General features: G+C 42.7%; 1 protein-coding gene across 1 annotated transcript; it reads left to right on the forward strand.

Annotated features, from left to right (window-relative positions):
* Window positions 1-908: 908 nt before the first annotated feature.
* Window positions 909-2,424, forward strand: LOC147436641 (oxygen-evolving enhancer protein 3-2, chloroplastic-like). The gene is made up of 3 exons (XM_086489474.1): window positions 909-1,302; window positions 1,807-2,102; window positions 2,176-2,424. The coding sequence occupies exons 1-3, from the start codon at window positions 1,029-1,031 to the stop codon at window positions 2,272-2,274; spliced, it is 669 nt and encodes a 222-aa protein (XP_086345600.1). The 5' UTR covers window positions 909-1,028; the 3' UTR covers window positions 2,275-2,424.
* Window positions 2,425-14,312: the final 11,888 nt, after the last annotated feature.

Here is a 14,312-nt window from a genome sequence, read left to right on the forward strand (position 1 = left end):
CCGAAGGCAAGGCTACATGAAATAGTGAAAAACACATGAGTTTTCAATTGATTTTGTGTTTTGAATGTGCTTAAGCACATATGAATGCAAGTACTGACCTTGCCCTATACAACTAATGCAAAATTACAACTATCATCAACAATGAGATGCTATTTTTGATTATGATATAGCTCAAAAAAATTGCCAAGCTCCAACATTGATCTCATCTTTCTTTTGTAGACAAATGCACATGATGACATATTTGGGCCATTTCACTTGTGTAGGGCATTTCTTTTGGTTTGTTGGAGATGGACGATAGGTGTGTGTGCATACCATGTGTGTAGGCAATTTCACTTGTTTTCTCGATATGCTTCTGATCAAGCTTAAAGGGGATTTGCATGCTGGAAAAGACAGTGTAACTCTTTGTCAACATATCACAGCTGCAATGGTCTCTCCTTCTTCTGTCTACATCTCTAAGAGTATGTAGGTTTGAGAGAGATAACTTGACCAATCCGTGGCAAAGTTTGCTCAAGCTAGGCTCTTTTTCCAAGAAGATAAGGAAACAACATAGCTGAGAGTAACTCTACTATGTTTTTTCATTGCGGGATCCCTTGTCAAAAAACTCAACGAAGTATGGTTGTTTGTTATGAAATCTGGTAATTGTGGTTGCGTTTTAGGTGGAGATGTATGCACATTAAAAGGGCATGGAAGGTTGGATGGCCTATGTAGGATCAAGGATACACAAGGTTTTGATTAGAGGTGATAATTGTGGTAATGAGGAGTCATTGAAAACAAAACAAACCCAAGATTTAGGTGCTCTATTGAGAAGCGGTCTTATGGCATGGAGAAAGGCAGAGAGGGCATTGGCTAAGAGAGTGATCCTATCCTTATCCGTTCAAAGTTTTGCTCCACAAACGAACACATTTGGTATAGTAAGAAAGGTCCGGAGCTTGACGTTTGCCGAGATCGACTCTTCAGGCAGAAGAGGAAGGAGAAGAAGAAGAAGAAGAAGAAGAAGAGTGATCGCAACAGCCTAAGAGGGGGGGGAGATGGCAAGCACAACAGTAGCCATGGCCGGCATTGTGTCGCCCACCACTCCTGCCTTGAACTCCACCGCCAAGGTCTCCACCTCTCCCTCCTTCAAGCCCGCTATGCTACCCATCCGCGCCAGCAGCTCTTCCCAACCCGCCGATCAGTGCTCCCGCCGCGCCCTCCTCTCTCTTCTCGCAACCGCCGCCCCTGCTGCCATCTTCGCCAAGGAGGCTCTCGCTGCTGCTACCAGCATCAAGGTGGAAGGTCCCCCTCCTCCCTCTGGTGGCCTGCGTAAGTATCTCTGCTCTGCAAGCTCATTGGTTGCTGCCCTACCTGTCGGATGCCGACGAGAAGTGAGGATCAGAGGGGTGTCTGTGTGTGAGCGTGTGTGTATGATTGTTTGAGGTGGTAGCGCTGAGGTACGATGATGGCTAGGATTGATATCAAGATAGATGAGCATTTTATTTGCAAATGTCAAGAATTCTCTGTGTTTCCCCCAAGACATAGACCGGCTGCGTCGAAGATCGTCTGTTCTGATGCATAAGTAGAAACGGAGGGGTAGCTTGTTTCTGGTAGTGCGTCAAGGTATCCTCCCATTGTATTCGTTCCCTGATGGGAAAGGCCAAGCTACATAGGAAAGAGTGGCGAGTTGCTACGCGTTACGCAACCGCGGATGCTGGTAGAGTTACATCTCACCAGTGATGGCCTCTGTATAGGTCCTTAATAGCTTCTACCCAATGTGAAGTTTTTTGCTCTGCTAATGATTATGAGTCTTCTTGTGATGCGTTTCTGTAGCTGGTACCGACAATGCTGATCAAGCCCGTGACACGGACCTTCCATTGAAGGAGAGGTTCTACTTGCAGCCCCTCTCTCCATCAGATGCAGCTGCAAGGGCCAAGGAATCTGCCAAGGACATTGTGAATGTGAAAGCCCTGATTGACAAGAAGGCCTGGCCATATGTGCAAAATGACTTGCGCCTCAAGGCATCCTACCTTCGCTTCGACATCAACACTGTGATTGCCTCGAAAAGCAAGGCGGAGAAGAAGGCTTTGAAGCCCCTTGTGGACAAGCTCTTCGATGAGATTAACAATGTAGGTGGCTTGGTAAATGTGTACTTTGCCCTCAATAGCATCATGACTCTGACATTGTGTGTGTTCTTTGCAGCTTGATTACGCAGCCAGAAGTAAGAGTGTCCCCAATGCAAACAAGTACTACTCGACGACTGTATCATCGTTGAATGACGTGCTGGCAAAACTTGGTTGAGTGCTGGCCTCAAGAATCTGCCACCATGATGCTATTGTAATTGTGCGATTATGCTTTCCTAAGGAGCTCATACTTCTGTTCTTTGAAAAGTGCGGCACATATAATCTTAACGCAATCCCGGGTCCTCGTGAGATTGTTCTTCTTCCTGTTTTCGGTTGTGTCAGAATGGTTTCTTGGCTGCTTGTATAGTTGTGGATGTTTGGTTGAGCATCTCTTTTTGTGTTATTCTATTTGCTAGGAATTGCTATGAAATATATTTGCCGTGAAAAGGAGGTAGACAACCTGAAAAGAGCTGGCCATTCATGTTTTCCGAGGTATATTGGATGAAGCCCACAAGTGTACATGACTTGGCCTTGTACTAGCGTCTGGCACGTCTGGGGTTATGTATCCTGGTGCACATTTTAGGCTAATGCAAATAGTATGAATCTGATGTTGGAAGTGAGATGGTATCTCATGTTTAGATGGTTATATGGTTTCAAGGAATGGGAGAAGGAAATGACTTCTTCGAAAGATGTGGCATATGCTCATTTAAACCTCTGAGCTTATGTGACCCGCCTTCGGCATGTCTGTTCGGACTCCTCTTTGAAAATGTGGGATGATATTGGAATGTTTGTGAAAGAAGTATGTGAAATCGTCAGGTAGGTGCAAGGGCAGTGTTATGCAATGTAGTATTGTAGAAATGTATCTTTGACCAAGGTTGTACCAAAGGGGAATCCACCATGGTGCCATAGAAATTGTAGGTTTGGTCGCTTTTGTTTAATATCTATTTGCAAGCAATAACTTAGAGAGAGAGAGAGAGAGAGAGAGAGAGAGAGAGAGAGAGTATTTCGATGCCATAGGAAATTATCCCACGAGACCTTAATCCAACGAGGAGAGTGGAATGATCTTATTCAAGAGGCAAATGGCATAACCAATCTACCACATTTGGGTGATGGAAAAGTGACCATTTTCCTCTTATTAGCACATCCACACCCGCACACACACACAAGGAGAGAGGATATGTATGCAGCAGGCTCAAGTATATCACCTTCCAGCACTTTGCTATATAGATACATGCACTCAAATATCTGCATTATGGCCAAAGTAGTTGGTAGCAGAATTGTTCAGCAAGAGATTTTTCAATGATGCAACTCATTAGTAGTGATCAGTTGCCTCATGAAAACTATGTCTCAATGAAAAGGCTGCAACTTAGTACTCACTTAGAGATTTAAGCAGACCTGGAGATACAAGATTCAAGGAGGCTCCCAAAGGATCCAAGCTATAGTAATGCTCAAAAAGAGGGTGGCTAAGAAAGAGCTTGGTGGTGAGAGGTCGAAGATGGCATCGTTTGCCATGTTTTGCTTGGCTCATTTGTCATCCTGCTCCGCGAGCTTGCCTCTACCTATTTATGCTAGTGTTGAGCTGGTCGCCACTTGGTACCTTCAATAGTTTTGAAGTTAATATCATAACTACTGTAGCTGCAATAGCCGCTACATTAGCCCGTTGTGCTACGGTAGCAAGTCTCTAGCTACCACCGCCATGCTGCCTGTCAATTTTTCATTTTTAGAGAAGATCCATTACAATGTAAGTTTCAAATTAATATCAAAACATTCAAAACCTAAAGCAACAATAAACAAGGAAGGAGAGACTTTTTCCATATATGCCTTTGGGTCATGTCGCTCTTGCTACGCCACTCACCTTTGCCAACTCCCCCTTTCGCATTGGTGGCGGAGCCATCCTACTAAGCTCGAATGAGCATTCAAATGCAGAGAGAGAGAGAGAGAGAGAGAGAGAGAGAGAGAGAGAGTTCCATTTGAACTCTACTTCTCTTCCTCGTCTAGCTTAGAGCAACAGTCCCCGACTCTCGACAGCTTGCAAAGCAGCTCAAAGGCTTATACTTGCGCGTTGGAATAGCAATTGGTGGTGCAATTCGTATGCATCTAGAGAGAGGGTTGTGAGACCAAGCATGGGGCAATACCTAACGCAAGCGGCGTGGAGTGAACGATGGATATTTTGGTGGGCGAGAGAGAGAGAGAGAGAGAGAGAGAGAGAGAGAGAGAGATGCACTTCCATCCATGCAGATATGTTCCCGTTGGGCCGCGTAGTGCAGGAGGAGGATCGTGTAAGAGTACGATGCCAGGGATGGCGAGCTGATCGGCGATATCTTATGTAGGGACCACACGATGGTGAAGTTGGAAAGAAGGAAGAGAGAGAGAGTGAGAGAGAGAAAGACGGGGGATGCAAAAGCATGCTGAGAATATGCAGCGGGGTAGGTTAGAGGAGCCAGTAGTGGGAAGGGGTCCAAAAGATGTACAAAAGTTAGGACCATTCAAAGGTTAGAATAGGTAATAACTTGCGCTATTAAAGGTACAATTTATCGCGTGGCACGATGAACGCGAGTGCCTTCCTAATCCTTGACTCGACCTTGGCTTAGCCTCCACTCACGAAATCCCAACACTCCACAACCTGTCCATCGTTCCTCTTTTAATACGTGATCTTCCTTGAACACAATCGTGAACACAATCGTAACCTGCACATGATAACAGACCATAAAGAAAAGCTCGTCAGTACTCATGACACATGACTGACGATAGAAGCGTGAAAATTAACAAGCTTGCAGCCTTGCACTCACAAAGGTTATTCTCAATCACAAGAACATAAACCATACACGACCTCTTACAATTGACCTTCTCCTACTGCAATCTCCTTCCTCCACTCTCACCTTTCCACAACTAGATATCACGGAACTTCCTGTATGGTATAAAAGCACATAACCAGCATAACCACTATATGCAACAATACTCCCAACAGAAACAAAAAGTTTTCTTTGCAGTACATCCATTCAGCTCGTCACTCAATAGGCCTCTTTCTGTAGAAATCCATGGCAAAGGTGTAGAAGTGCAACAAACAGAATGCAATCAACTCCTGGTAGCAACAAACCAGTCCCCACACGTTGAGTTCAACAACAGAAAGCCTCCTTGAAAGTGCAATAGCAAAGCAAGACACATCCTATCTATCAAAAGAGGACAACCAGATGTTCTTTTTCACAGATGGCGAGCAATGCCCCTTGCGAGTTCAAGGCACGTCTAATCGAAAGACACCCATAATTAGAAGGTTTGTTGTGCACAAGTCTCCTTTTTCATATAAAAACGGTGGAAGGGTTTGTTGCTGTGGCAAGATACACGTCGTACCTGTTTTTGCTTGTAGAATACCCAGAAAGAAAGCTCCCTTCATAAATCCCAAAGCTCCTAACATATCCACTCACCACCTCAACCACATTATTGCAAAACCGATTGCCTAGCCCTGAGAAGTCCACTCAGCTTGCACCCAAGAAAAAGTTTTCAATCAAAGAGTATTCCCATCTTCTCGAAACCTACAAGGACTAAATCTTCAATCGTAAGAGTGCTTTACATCAAATCACTTACTATCCCACTGTGTCAATGCACTTATTATTTTTGTGACTTTTTCGTACAAGTACCATGCTTCTAATGGCTATTTCATTTTAGGAACAACATGGCAAAGAGAAGAGATAGAGCACAAACCAATAGAAGTGGAGCAGACAAGCTAGGAAAGTCCATTTCACCAAGTAAATGCACAAAGACATCACCTCACCCCATCAACAAAAAGAAACGAACCAACAGATCTACAACCAAAATTCCTCCACTTGCAACGGAGGCCGAACCAACCTTCCCTAAGCCTAGGAATTCACCAACTGCATCAGACCCTCCAGATCACAACGCTTTTGAAGAGTTCCCACTAGCAACAACAAAACCTCGCATTCAACATAAGTGGACAGAAGAAGATATGGTTAAAGCCCTTCAAGCACGGAAGAATGGCCTCTCGTTGGTCAAGTGCTCCATGCAATTTGGGATAAGTAAAATAGCAATTGTAAATAGGGAAGAAGGAAGAACTCTCAAGAAGAGAAGAGAACCACAAACAGTTTTGGCAGAAGAAGAGAAGACTGCTCTGCTGCAATGGATATTTACAAAGTGCGATTCAGGTCATGGCGTCTCAGTGTAGGATGTTAAATTTGTAGAGTGCGCAAGTGATGGAGAAGGTAGGAAAGAAGACTACACACTCACACACCAACACACATCGAGACACACACACACAATCGTTACCCTGTAGCAGCCATTCAACGAGCTGCTCTTCTCTTCTTCTCTTTTAAAACTATTATCCAAAGTATATTTACAACATAGTATAGTCAGTGTCCAGCCGCCCATAGCACAATGGACATATTCTTTAACATCATATTCTTTAACACTCCCCCTCAAGCTCAGAGTGAGCTTGCATATGATGGATTCCCAATGCGTCACGAAAGTAGCAAAACTTCTCCTTTCCAAGAGCTTTTGTGAATATATCCGCAACTTGACTAAATGTCTCATCATAATCAAGACCTTTTGTTTGTGCATAACCTTTAGCAACAAGCCTCGCTTTGTATCTTTCCACACTACCATGTGACTTGCACTTGACTTTGTATACCCATTTTGAACTAATTGCTTTCTTTCCACTTGGCAAGCAAACCAAATCCCAAGTGTCATTCTTCACAAGAGCATTCATCTCATCATCCATAGCTGACTCCCATTCTGATTTTCCAATTGCCTCTTGAAAACATGTAGGCTCTTTATGTTGCACACGTGAAACCATGTATGCATAATGTGTACCCATGTAACCGTTGTATGTCAATCTATCAACTGGATAACGCACCCTCTTTGATCTTCTCAACTGTGGTGCACTCTTCTCTTCAACTCTTGCATATGGGGGTACATATTTCTCAATATGCTTACTGCCAGGTGTCCTCAAATGTGGTAAACCATGCTCTTCATCGAGGCTTTCATCTCCAGAACTCTCTTCAACCACTTTCTCGTCTTGCTTCTTATCTCGCAAACGACCGCTCCATGGGTTGACACTTCCTGTACTCTCCTCTGCCATATGTGGTCCTGAAATAGTTCTCGTTGATGGTCCTAGCTTATCAACAACATGACGCACATTCTCTTGCTCTTCATACTCATCTTCTATCATCACTGGCTTTGGTTTATACCATGGTTCATGCTCACAAAATCTGACATCTCTACTGACATAAACTTGTCTTGTCGTAGGATCATAGCACTTGTAACCTTTCTTTTCAACTGGGTAGCCCAAGAATATACACTTCACTGCCTTTGGCTCCATCTTCTTTCTTGCTTCATTTGGCACATGAACATAGCAAACACATCCAAAAACTTTCATGTAGGAAACTGTTGGCTTGATCCCATAAAGTCTCTCATTAGGTGAAATTTCATGAATGGCAGCTGTTGGTGTTCGATTCATAATGTGTACTGCTGTATGGACTGCTTCAGCCCAATATGTTAATGGCATATTCATCTCATTCATCATGGCTCTTGCAATCTCTGCTATGACTCTATTTTTTCTCTCAGCAACTCCATTTTGTTGTGGTGTGTATCTGCAAGTAATCTGTCTTCTTATGCCTTGTTCACGTAAGTAATCATCAAAACTGTGTGACATGTACTCTCCCCCTCCATCTGTACGTAGGCATTTAATTTGACAACCATTCTCTTTCTCAACCATAACTTTGAACTCCAAAAATACTTCAAATGCCTCTGACTTTGCCTTTAGAAAGTAAACCCATGTCATTCTGCTGTAATCATCCGTAAATGTGATAAAATATCGACAACCATTTGGCATAGCATGATCACAAGGTCCCCAAATATATGAATGAACAATTTCCAAAGGACTTTGGCTAATTCTCCCTCTCTTTGGAAATGGTAAACGAGATTGCTTTCCAAATTGACAAGCTTCACAAACATGATCAAAATTCAATCTGCCAAACTTTGGTAATCCACGTACAATTTGATTTGATTGCATATGCTTTAATCTTCTAAAATTGACATGACCAATCCTCTTATGCCATAACTCTGCCCAATCATCTTGAGTGGCTGATTTGTTTGCATACATACCACTGTGTAAACATGGATCTCCAGCTTCCAATGAGAACAAGCGATCTTTCTTTCTTCCACGTGCCAATATCTTGCCTGCTCTGCCGTTGTGAAACTCCTCTATGAAGTAGCCATAACGATTAAAACGGACTTGCAACCCTTGATCTGTCATCTGTCCAACTGATGCTAAATTCTTTGTGATTGAAGGCACATATAGAACATCTCCCAATGTGTTGTATGTCCCGTCTTTTTCTAGCAATGGAACTGAACCAACATGTGTAATCCGATGCATAGTATCATCACCTGTAGCGACAAACTCATCCTCTTCTAATTTCTCTTTTTTGTCAAACCATTCACCATGATATGTCATATGATTTGTGGCACCACTATCTAAATACCAATCATCTATATGATGTGGCTCCACCATGCTTCCAACAACATGCTCCATAGGAAATAAATGTCCACTCGACCTATTGTCATATATATTTTGATCATGAGGATTGTATCCAACAAAGTTTCCTCCATGTCTGCCATAACCTCGGCCTCTTCCACCACGATCACGATTTTGATTTAGCCTTGTGTAACATTCTCTTTCAAAGTGACCATAAATGCCACATCTGTTACAATATCCATCTCTTTGAGGATGTACAAATCGTCCACCTCCACATCCACGAGTTCGAGCTCTCCCCCTGCCTCTTTGGCTATAATCGTTGTAACTTTGACTTTGTTGGTTTTGCCATTGACCTCTTCCAACATTGTTTCCACGACCATAGTTTCCTCTTCCACCTCTATTGTTTCCACGACCTCTAGAGTAAAAAACCTGATCTCTGGAATTGTTATTTGATGTAGAAGGACCTGACTTGCCTAACTTCACCTCTTCTTGCAAACAAAGGTTTACTAACTCTTCAAAATCAGGCATGTGTCCTCGAACATATATAGATGTATCCAATGACTTGTATTCCGGTCCCAAACCATTCAATGTCACTGAAACTAAGTCATCATCTGGAACTTCAACATTAATGCTCGCAAGATCTTCCTGTATTTGCTTTATCTCTGTCACATAATCTGATATGGATCTATTTCCTCGCCATACACAATGTAACCTTTGCTTCAAGTGAACTTTTCGTGGTTCTGTATTGGAGCTGTTCATTCTTGCTAGTATCTCCCATGCTTTCTTTGGAGATTGAGCCTTCTTCACATGTGGTATAAAGAAGTCACTAATGCATAGTGAAATCCAATGCATCACTTTCCTTGAATTCTCGATCCACTTCTTGTAAGCTTCTACTCCTGCTTGCCATGTTTTATGTGCTTCAACATTCTCTCTATTTGGTTCCAAACCAACCTCGGGACACTCTTGTTCACCTGTAATATAATCCCATAAACCTTTGCCCATGATAAAGTTCTCCATCCTGTAAGACCATATGCTATAGTTCTCTCTGGTCAGCTTCTCTCCAACAATCTGTGTGACTTGAGTTGAACTTTCTGCCATCTTCACTCTCTCAATTTCTTTCAAAGGATTTTGATAAAATTTCGGCAGAGTTTCGTTTGTATTTGGACAATATCTCAAGTGACAATCTCAACCAAAGTGCTCATAAACACTGACAGAAAATCTCTCACTGCCAAGGGAAAATCCACTGATTCACTTTGCCACAGACTGACTCAGTACTATGCATAAATACTTTAAAACAATGTCCACATGGACCTATATGCAAATGCAATCCATACGGTGTCCTGTACCACATATCCATACATCCACCTTCTTCCCATAGTCATAAACGACATATGAGGTCTTTCGCGGGGCTAGTCGGGGGTTCGCTCCAGTACCTAATCCACCTTGCCAAGGTACCAAAGCTCCCAAGGCAAGGCTTCAAAAAACCTCACTCGACCCTCACAAAGGCTGCAGTTTTCCAAAATACATTGACCGCATATCCATACATAACCACAAAGTACTCAATCTGACAATATAACCGCCTCAACTTCTTCCCACAACCTTTCTTACATAGGCGGTTGTCCATAACGGACCCACAACAACCAAACATAATCTTCGATAACACAATATCATGATGCAAAAGCTCTATGTCGCTCTCCAAAACCTGTGTAAATGCTGAATTCTTCACCTGTAACCTGTAAATCTACTGCCGAGTGCAAAACTGGACATCTCCTATGCTTGTGTGAGCTGGCTGTTTGCTGCAGAAAATTGCAGATTTTGGCAAATCTGAGTATGCCAATGCGTCCGGAACGCCCAAAAACATAAAGATAGACTCCTGGATCACTGTATTCCGAGTTCGGGTGAGGGAGTTATGACCAAAAAACCTCTCTTTTTTGCTGTTTTCCAGAGCTACGGAAACCTGTGTATTGAGTGTAGCTCCTCAAACTGAGCTCTGATACCACTTTGTAGAGTGCGCAGGTGATGGAGAAGGTAGGAAAGAAGACTACACACTCACACACCAACACACATCGAGACACACACACACAATCGTTACCCTGTAGCAGCCATTCAACGAGCTGCTCTTCTCTTCTTCTCTTTTAAAACTATTATCCAAAGTATATTTACAACATAGTATAGTCAGTGTCCAACCGCCCATAGCACAATGGACATATTCTTTAACATCATATTCTTTAACAAAATTGAAAGTGGCATAAATTTGTCAAACAAGGCACACACTCTTTTCCAATGGAATCCCCGGGAAAAGTTGGTGGGCTGGCTATCGAAAGAGGCATCCAAACCTAGTTTTCCATGTTGGAGAGAGCTTGGATCAATCAAGGGCAACTCGCTTTCTACCCGATATTGTAAAGTCTTTGCATGACAACCTTCATTCATCATATCAGAAGCACAAATATCCACCTTTTAACATATGGAATGCAGATGAAACTGGATTTCAAGGATCAAGAGACAAAGGTATGAAGGTTCTAGCAAGAAAGAGGATTAAATCTGTGTATAATGTTACGTGTGATTCACGTGAGTGAATGACAATTTTATGCTGTGTGAATGCTGTTGGTCAAGCTATTCCATCATATTACATTTTCAAAGGTAGCCGAATAATGGGAAACTATATTCAAAATTGTGAAAAAGGAGCAGCAATGGCAGTGCAGAAAAAGGCATGGATGACGGATGAGCTGTTTCAAGAATGGATGGAGCACTTCGACAAAGCTATCACAGAGCTTGTCGGTAAGGAAAATAGGCATCTTCTGATTCTAGATGGCCATGGCAGTCACGTATCCTTGGATGTTGTTGAAAAGGCATCTTCTGATTCTAGATGGCCATGGCAGTCACGTATCCTTGGATGTTGTTGAAAAGGCTCGAGACTCGAGCATAAATATTATTACACTACCAACACACACATCACACAAGCTTCAACCTTTGGATGTATCCGTATTCAAATCCTTGAAGACTCACTTTCGCAAAGAGCGGGACATTTAGCATCTACGAACCAGCTGTAGGCAAGCAAGCAAGTTAGAATTGTCTACAATTGTGGCAAAAGCCATTCGCTCCGCTCTAACAGAGGACAATATTAAAGCAGGTTTCAAAGCAACCGGAATTTGGCCATTTAACCCTGATGCAGTGAAATTTGACAACATGCCATGCAATCACATCAACATTGTGGAGGACACAACAGCTGGAGAAGAAGATTTATCTCATAGGTATCAAACACACGTCTACCTCCAAATAGAGAGGATGAAGCCATTCATGCACTCACCACCATGGCAAGGCAACTCCTAGATGAAGATTCACTTCTTGAAAATACTCCCACGGTCAATGGGGTCACGTACACTAGGCTGATGGAAGACGATGATACAGCCCATTATTTTGGCAGTCTTGAACAACAAGGAACATCTTCTCACCCAGTATGTGACACCCCTCATCCATCCCTTTCAACAACCAGCCACTACCAGATGCAACAAAGAAGTAAAGCAAACCAAACTCTCCCTCAGATGATGCTGAGAAACATCAGCAATGAGAACACAAGTCAGACTGCTAATCCCACCCTGAACATGCAGCAAAGAAGTGAAGCAAACCAAACTATCCCTCAGATGATGCTGCGAAACAACAACAATGAGAACACAAATCAGATTGCTAATCCCACCCTGAACATGCAGCAAAGAAGTGAAGCAAACCAAACTCTACCTCAGATGATGTTGAGAAACAACAGCAATGAGAACACAAATTAGATTGCTAATCCCGCCCTGAATATGCAGCAAAGGAGTGAAGAAAAGCAAACTCTCCCTCAGATGATGCTGAGAAACAACAGCACTGAGAACGCAAATCAGACTGCTAATCCCACCCTGAACATGCGGCAAGATATATTTGAAAATGAGAACACAAATCTCAACATCAGCCAGCAAGGCACTTTAGCGCAATCTAGTAGCATTGTAAACATTCTACGAGTGCCGATGATGGAAGTTTCCGTGCGCCAAGTAAATAGAGAGGCCTTTGTAGATTATACCAACAACTTGATACTCACTTCCAATCAGTAATTTGAGAGTATGAAAGTCAAAACAACAAAAAAAGATGAAATAGCAAAGGCAAGAGAGCTGAAGAAGGTGGAGAAAGAGAACAAGCGACTACAAGCATTAGCTGATAAAGATGCAACCTGACAACGAAAACTTCACATGCAACAAGCAAAGGATTTGAGGAAGAGCTGGGAGGCACAACAACAACTCTTTGAAAACAATCTACGCTCTATTCTTTGGGATCAAGGTTCTAGTAAAGGGTTAATTCTTAAGCCATTGAATTTAGATACGCCATATCATGCCTATGCACGAAGGCAAAGGATGGAGAAAATGCGAAGAAAGCGATGAGCTCTTCTTTCTTGATATCTCCACTTTGTGGGCGACTTTTATTGATAGCAGCTCGTCATGTTTTGTACATGTTTGGCCCTAGCACTTCCTCCCATCTTGACAAGCTTTTCTTTCCTCATATCTATTATTTTCGCGGATGTATCGGTTAGAAAACCTACTAGATAACCTTTGTTTATAGCTTTCCAAGAACTTTTGTACATGTTAGGGTACCCCTAGTGCAAATTACCCCTCATCCATCCTCTCTCAAGAGGATATATTACCTTTTGTCACACTCCTTTTCAGATGTGCTTTCAAGAAGCATTGTACTGAGGTTTTGTCAACAATATCCCCAAACTTGCCAAATGTACTCCCCAGCAACAACAATCTCGCTTTTCATGTCTTTATCCACAAGCGTTTCACCTATTTCGGACATTAAGGATTTATGTGGTTGTGCATTTTCACTGCCTACCAAGCGCCACACAACAAAATCCCCTCTTTCAATTTTTCTTTATCGCCTACTTGCGACGGTCACCCAATTACGTTATTCACAACCAACATAGAAGGTTACAACACAGCCCACTAATGTAGAAGGTTTTAACAACCATTGCATAATGCAAAATGCACTAAAGTAAAACCTGTGTTTACCACAATTGACATAGAAGATCAACACCAACACTACAATAGAATTGACATAGAAGATCAACACTAGCACTACAATAGAATTAACACAAAGATCAACACCACAAAACCCTTTGTTTGCCCCTGTCATGAGTACTGAGTGAGCTCAGAAGCTCACCAACATCCATGGCATATCTTGTCCATGCACTTGTAGCGGGGATAGATCTGTCTGTTGTAGGAGAATACAACCTTCACTTGATGCCTGCGACCAAAACCAGGAAAACATCAACCAACAGGTAGAACAAATTAAGGGGAGCAACATGCACTCAATAACATGCACTAGGAAACCTCAATAGGTGCAAGAGCAACCTCTGTTGGACCGCCAATCGCAAGGGAAGGAGTGACTCATAGGCAAAGTTGACTCGAACGTTCATCAGAGATCAAAGGGAAGCATCAAACTGTGTAGGAGGCACTACTCTGGCAATGCGGAAGGAGGCTTTGGTGATGATAGGCCTACCTTGGCAGCTCTTTTGCAGGTGGAGTGATTCAACTTGGCACACTGTTTTGAAGGCTGCGGAGGAGGAGGAGCAGCCATTGAAGCTTGGTAGCATAGATAGGAAAGAGTAAACAATACAAGCAAGGCAAAAAACAGAGAGATTACTTGCCATGTCTGTGGGGAACAAAGCTTCCCTGGCTGTGGATTTTTCGATGCTATCAAAAACCGGC

This window comes from Adiantum capillus-veneris, chromosome 18 (assembly GCF_014529385.1).
Source record: "Adiantum capillus-veneris isolate H3 chromosome 18, ASM1452938v2, whole genome shotgun sequence".
Classification (NCBI taxonomy): Eukaryota; Viridiplantae; Streptophyta; class Polypodiopsida; order Polypodiales; family Pteridaceae; genus Adiantum; species Adiantum capillus-veneris.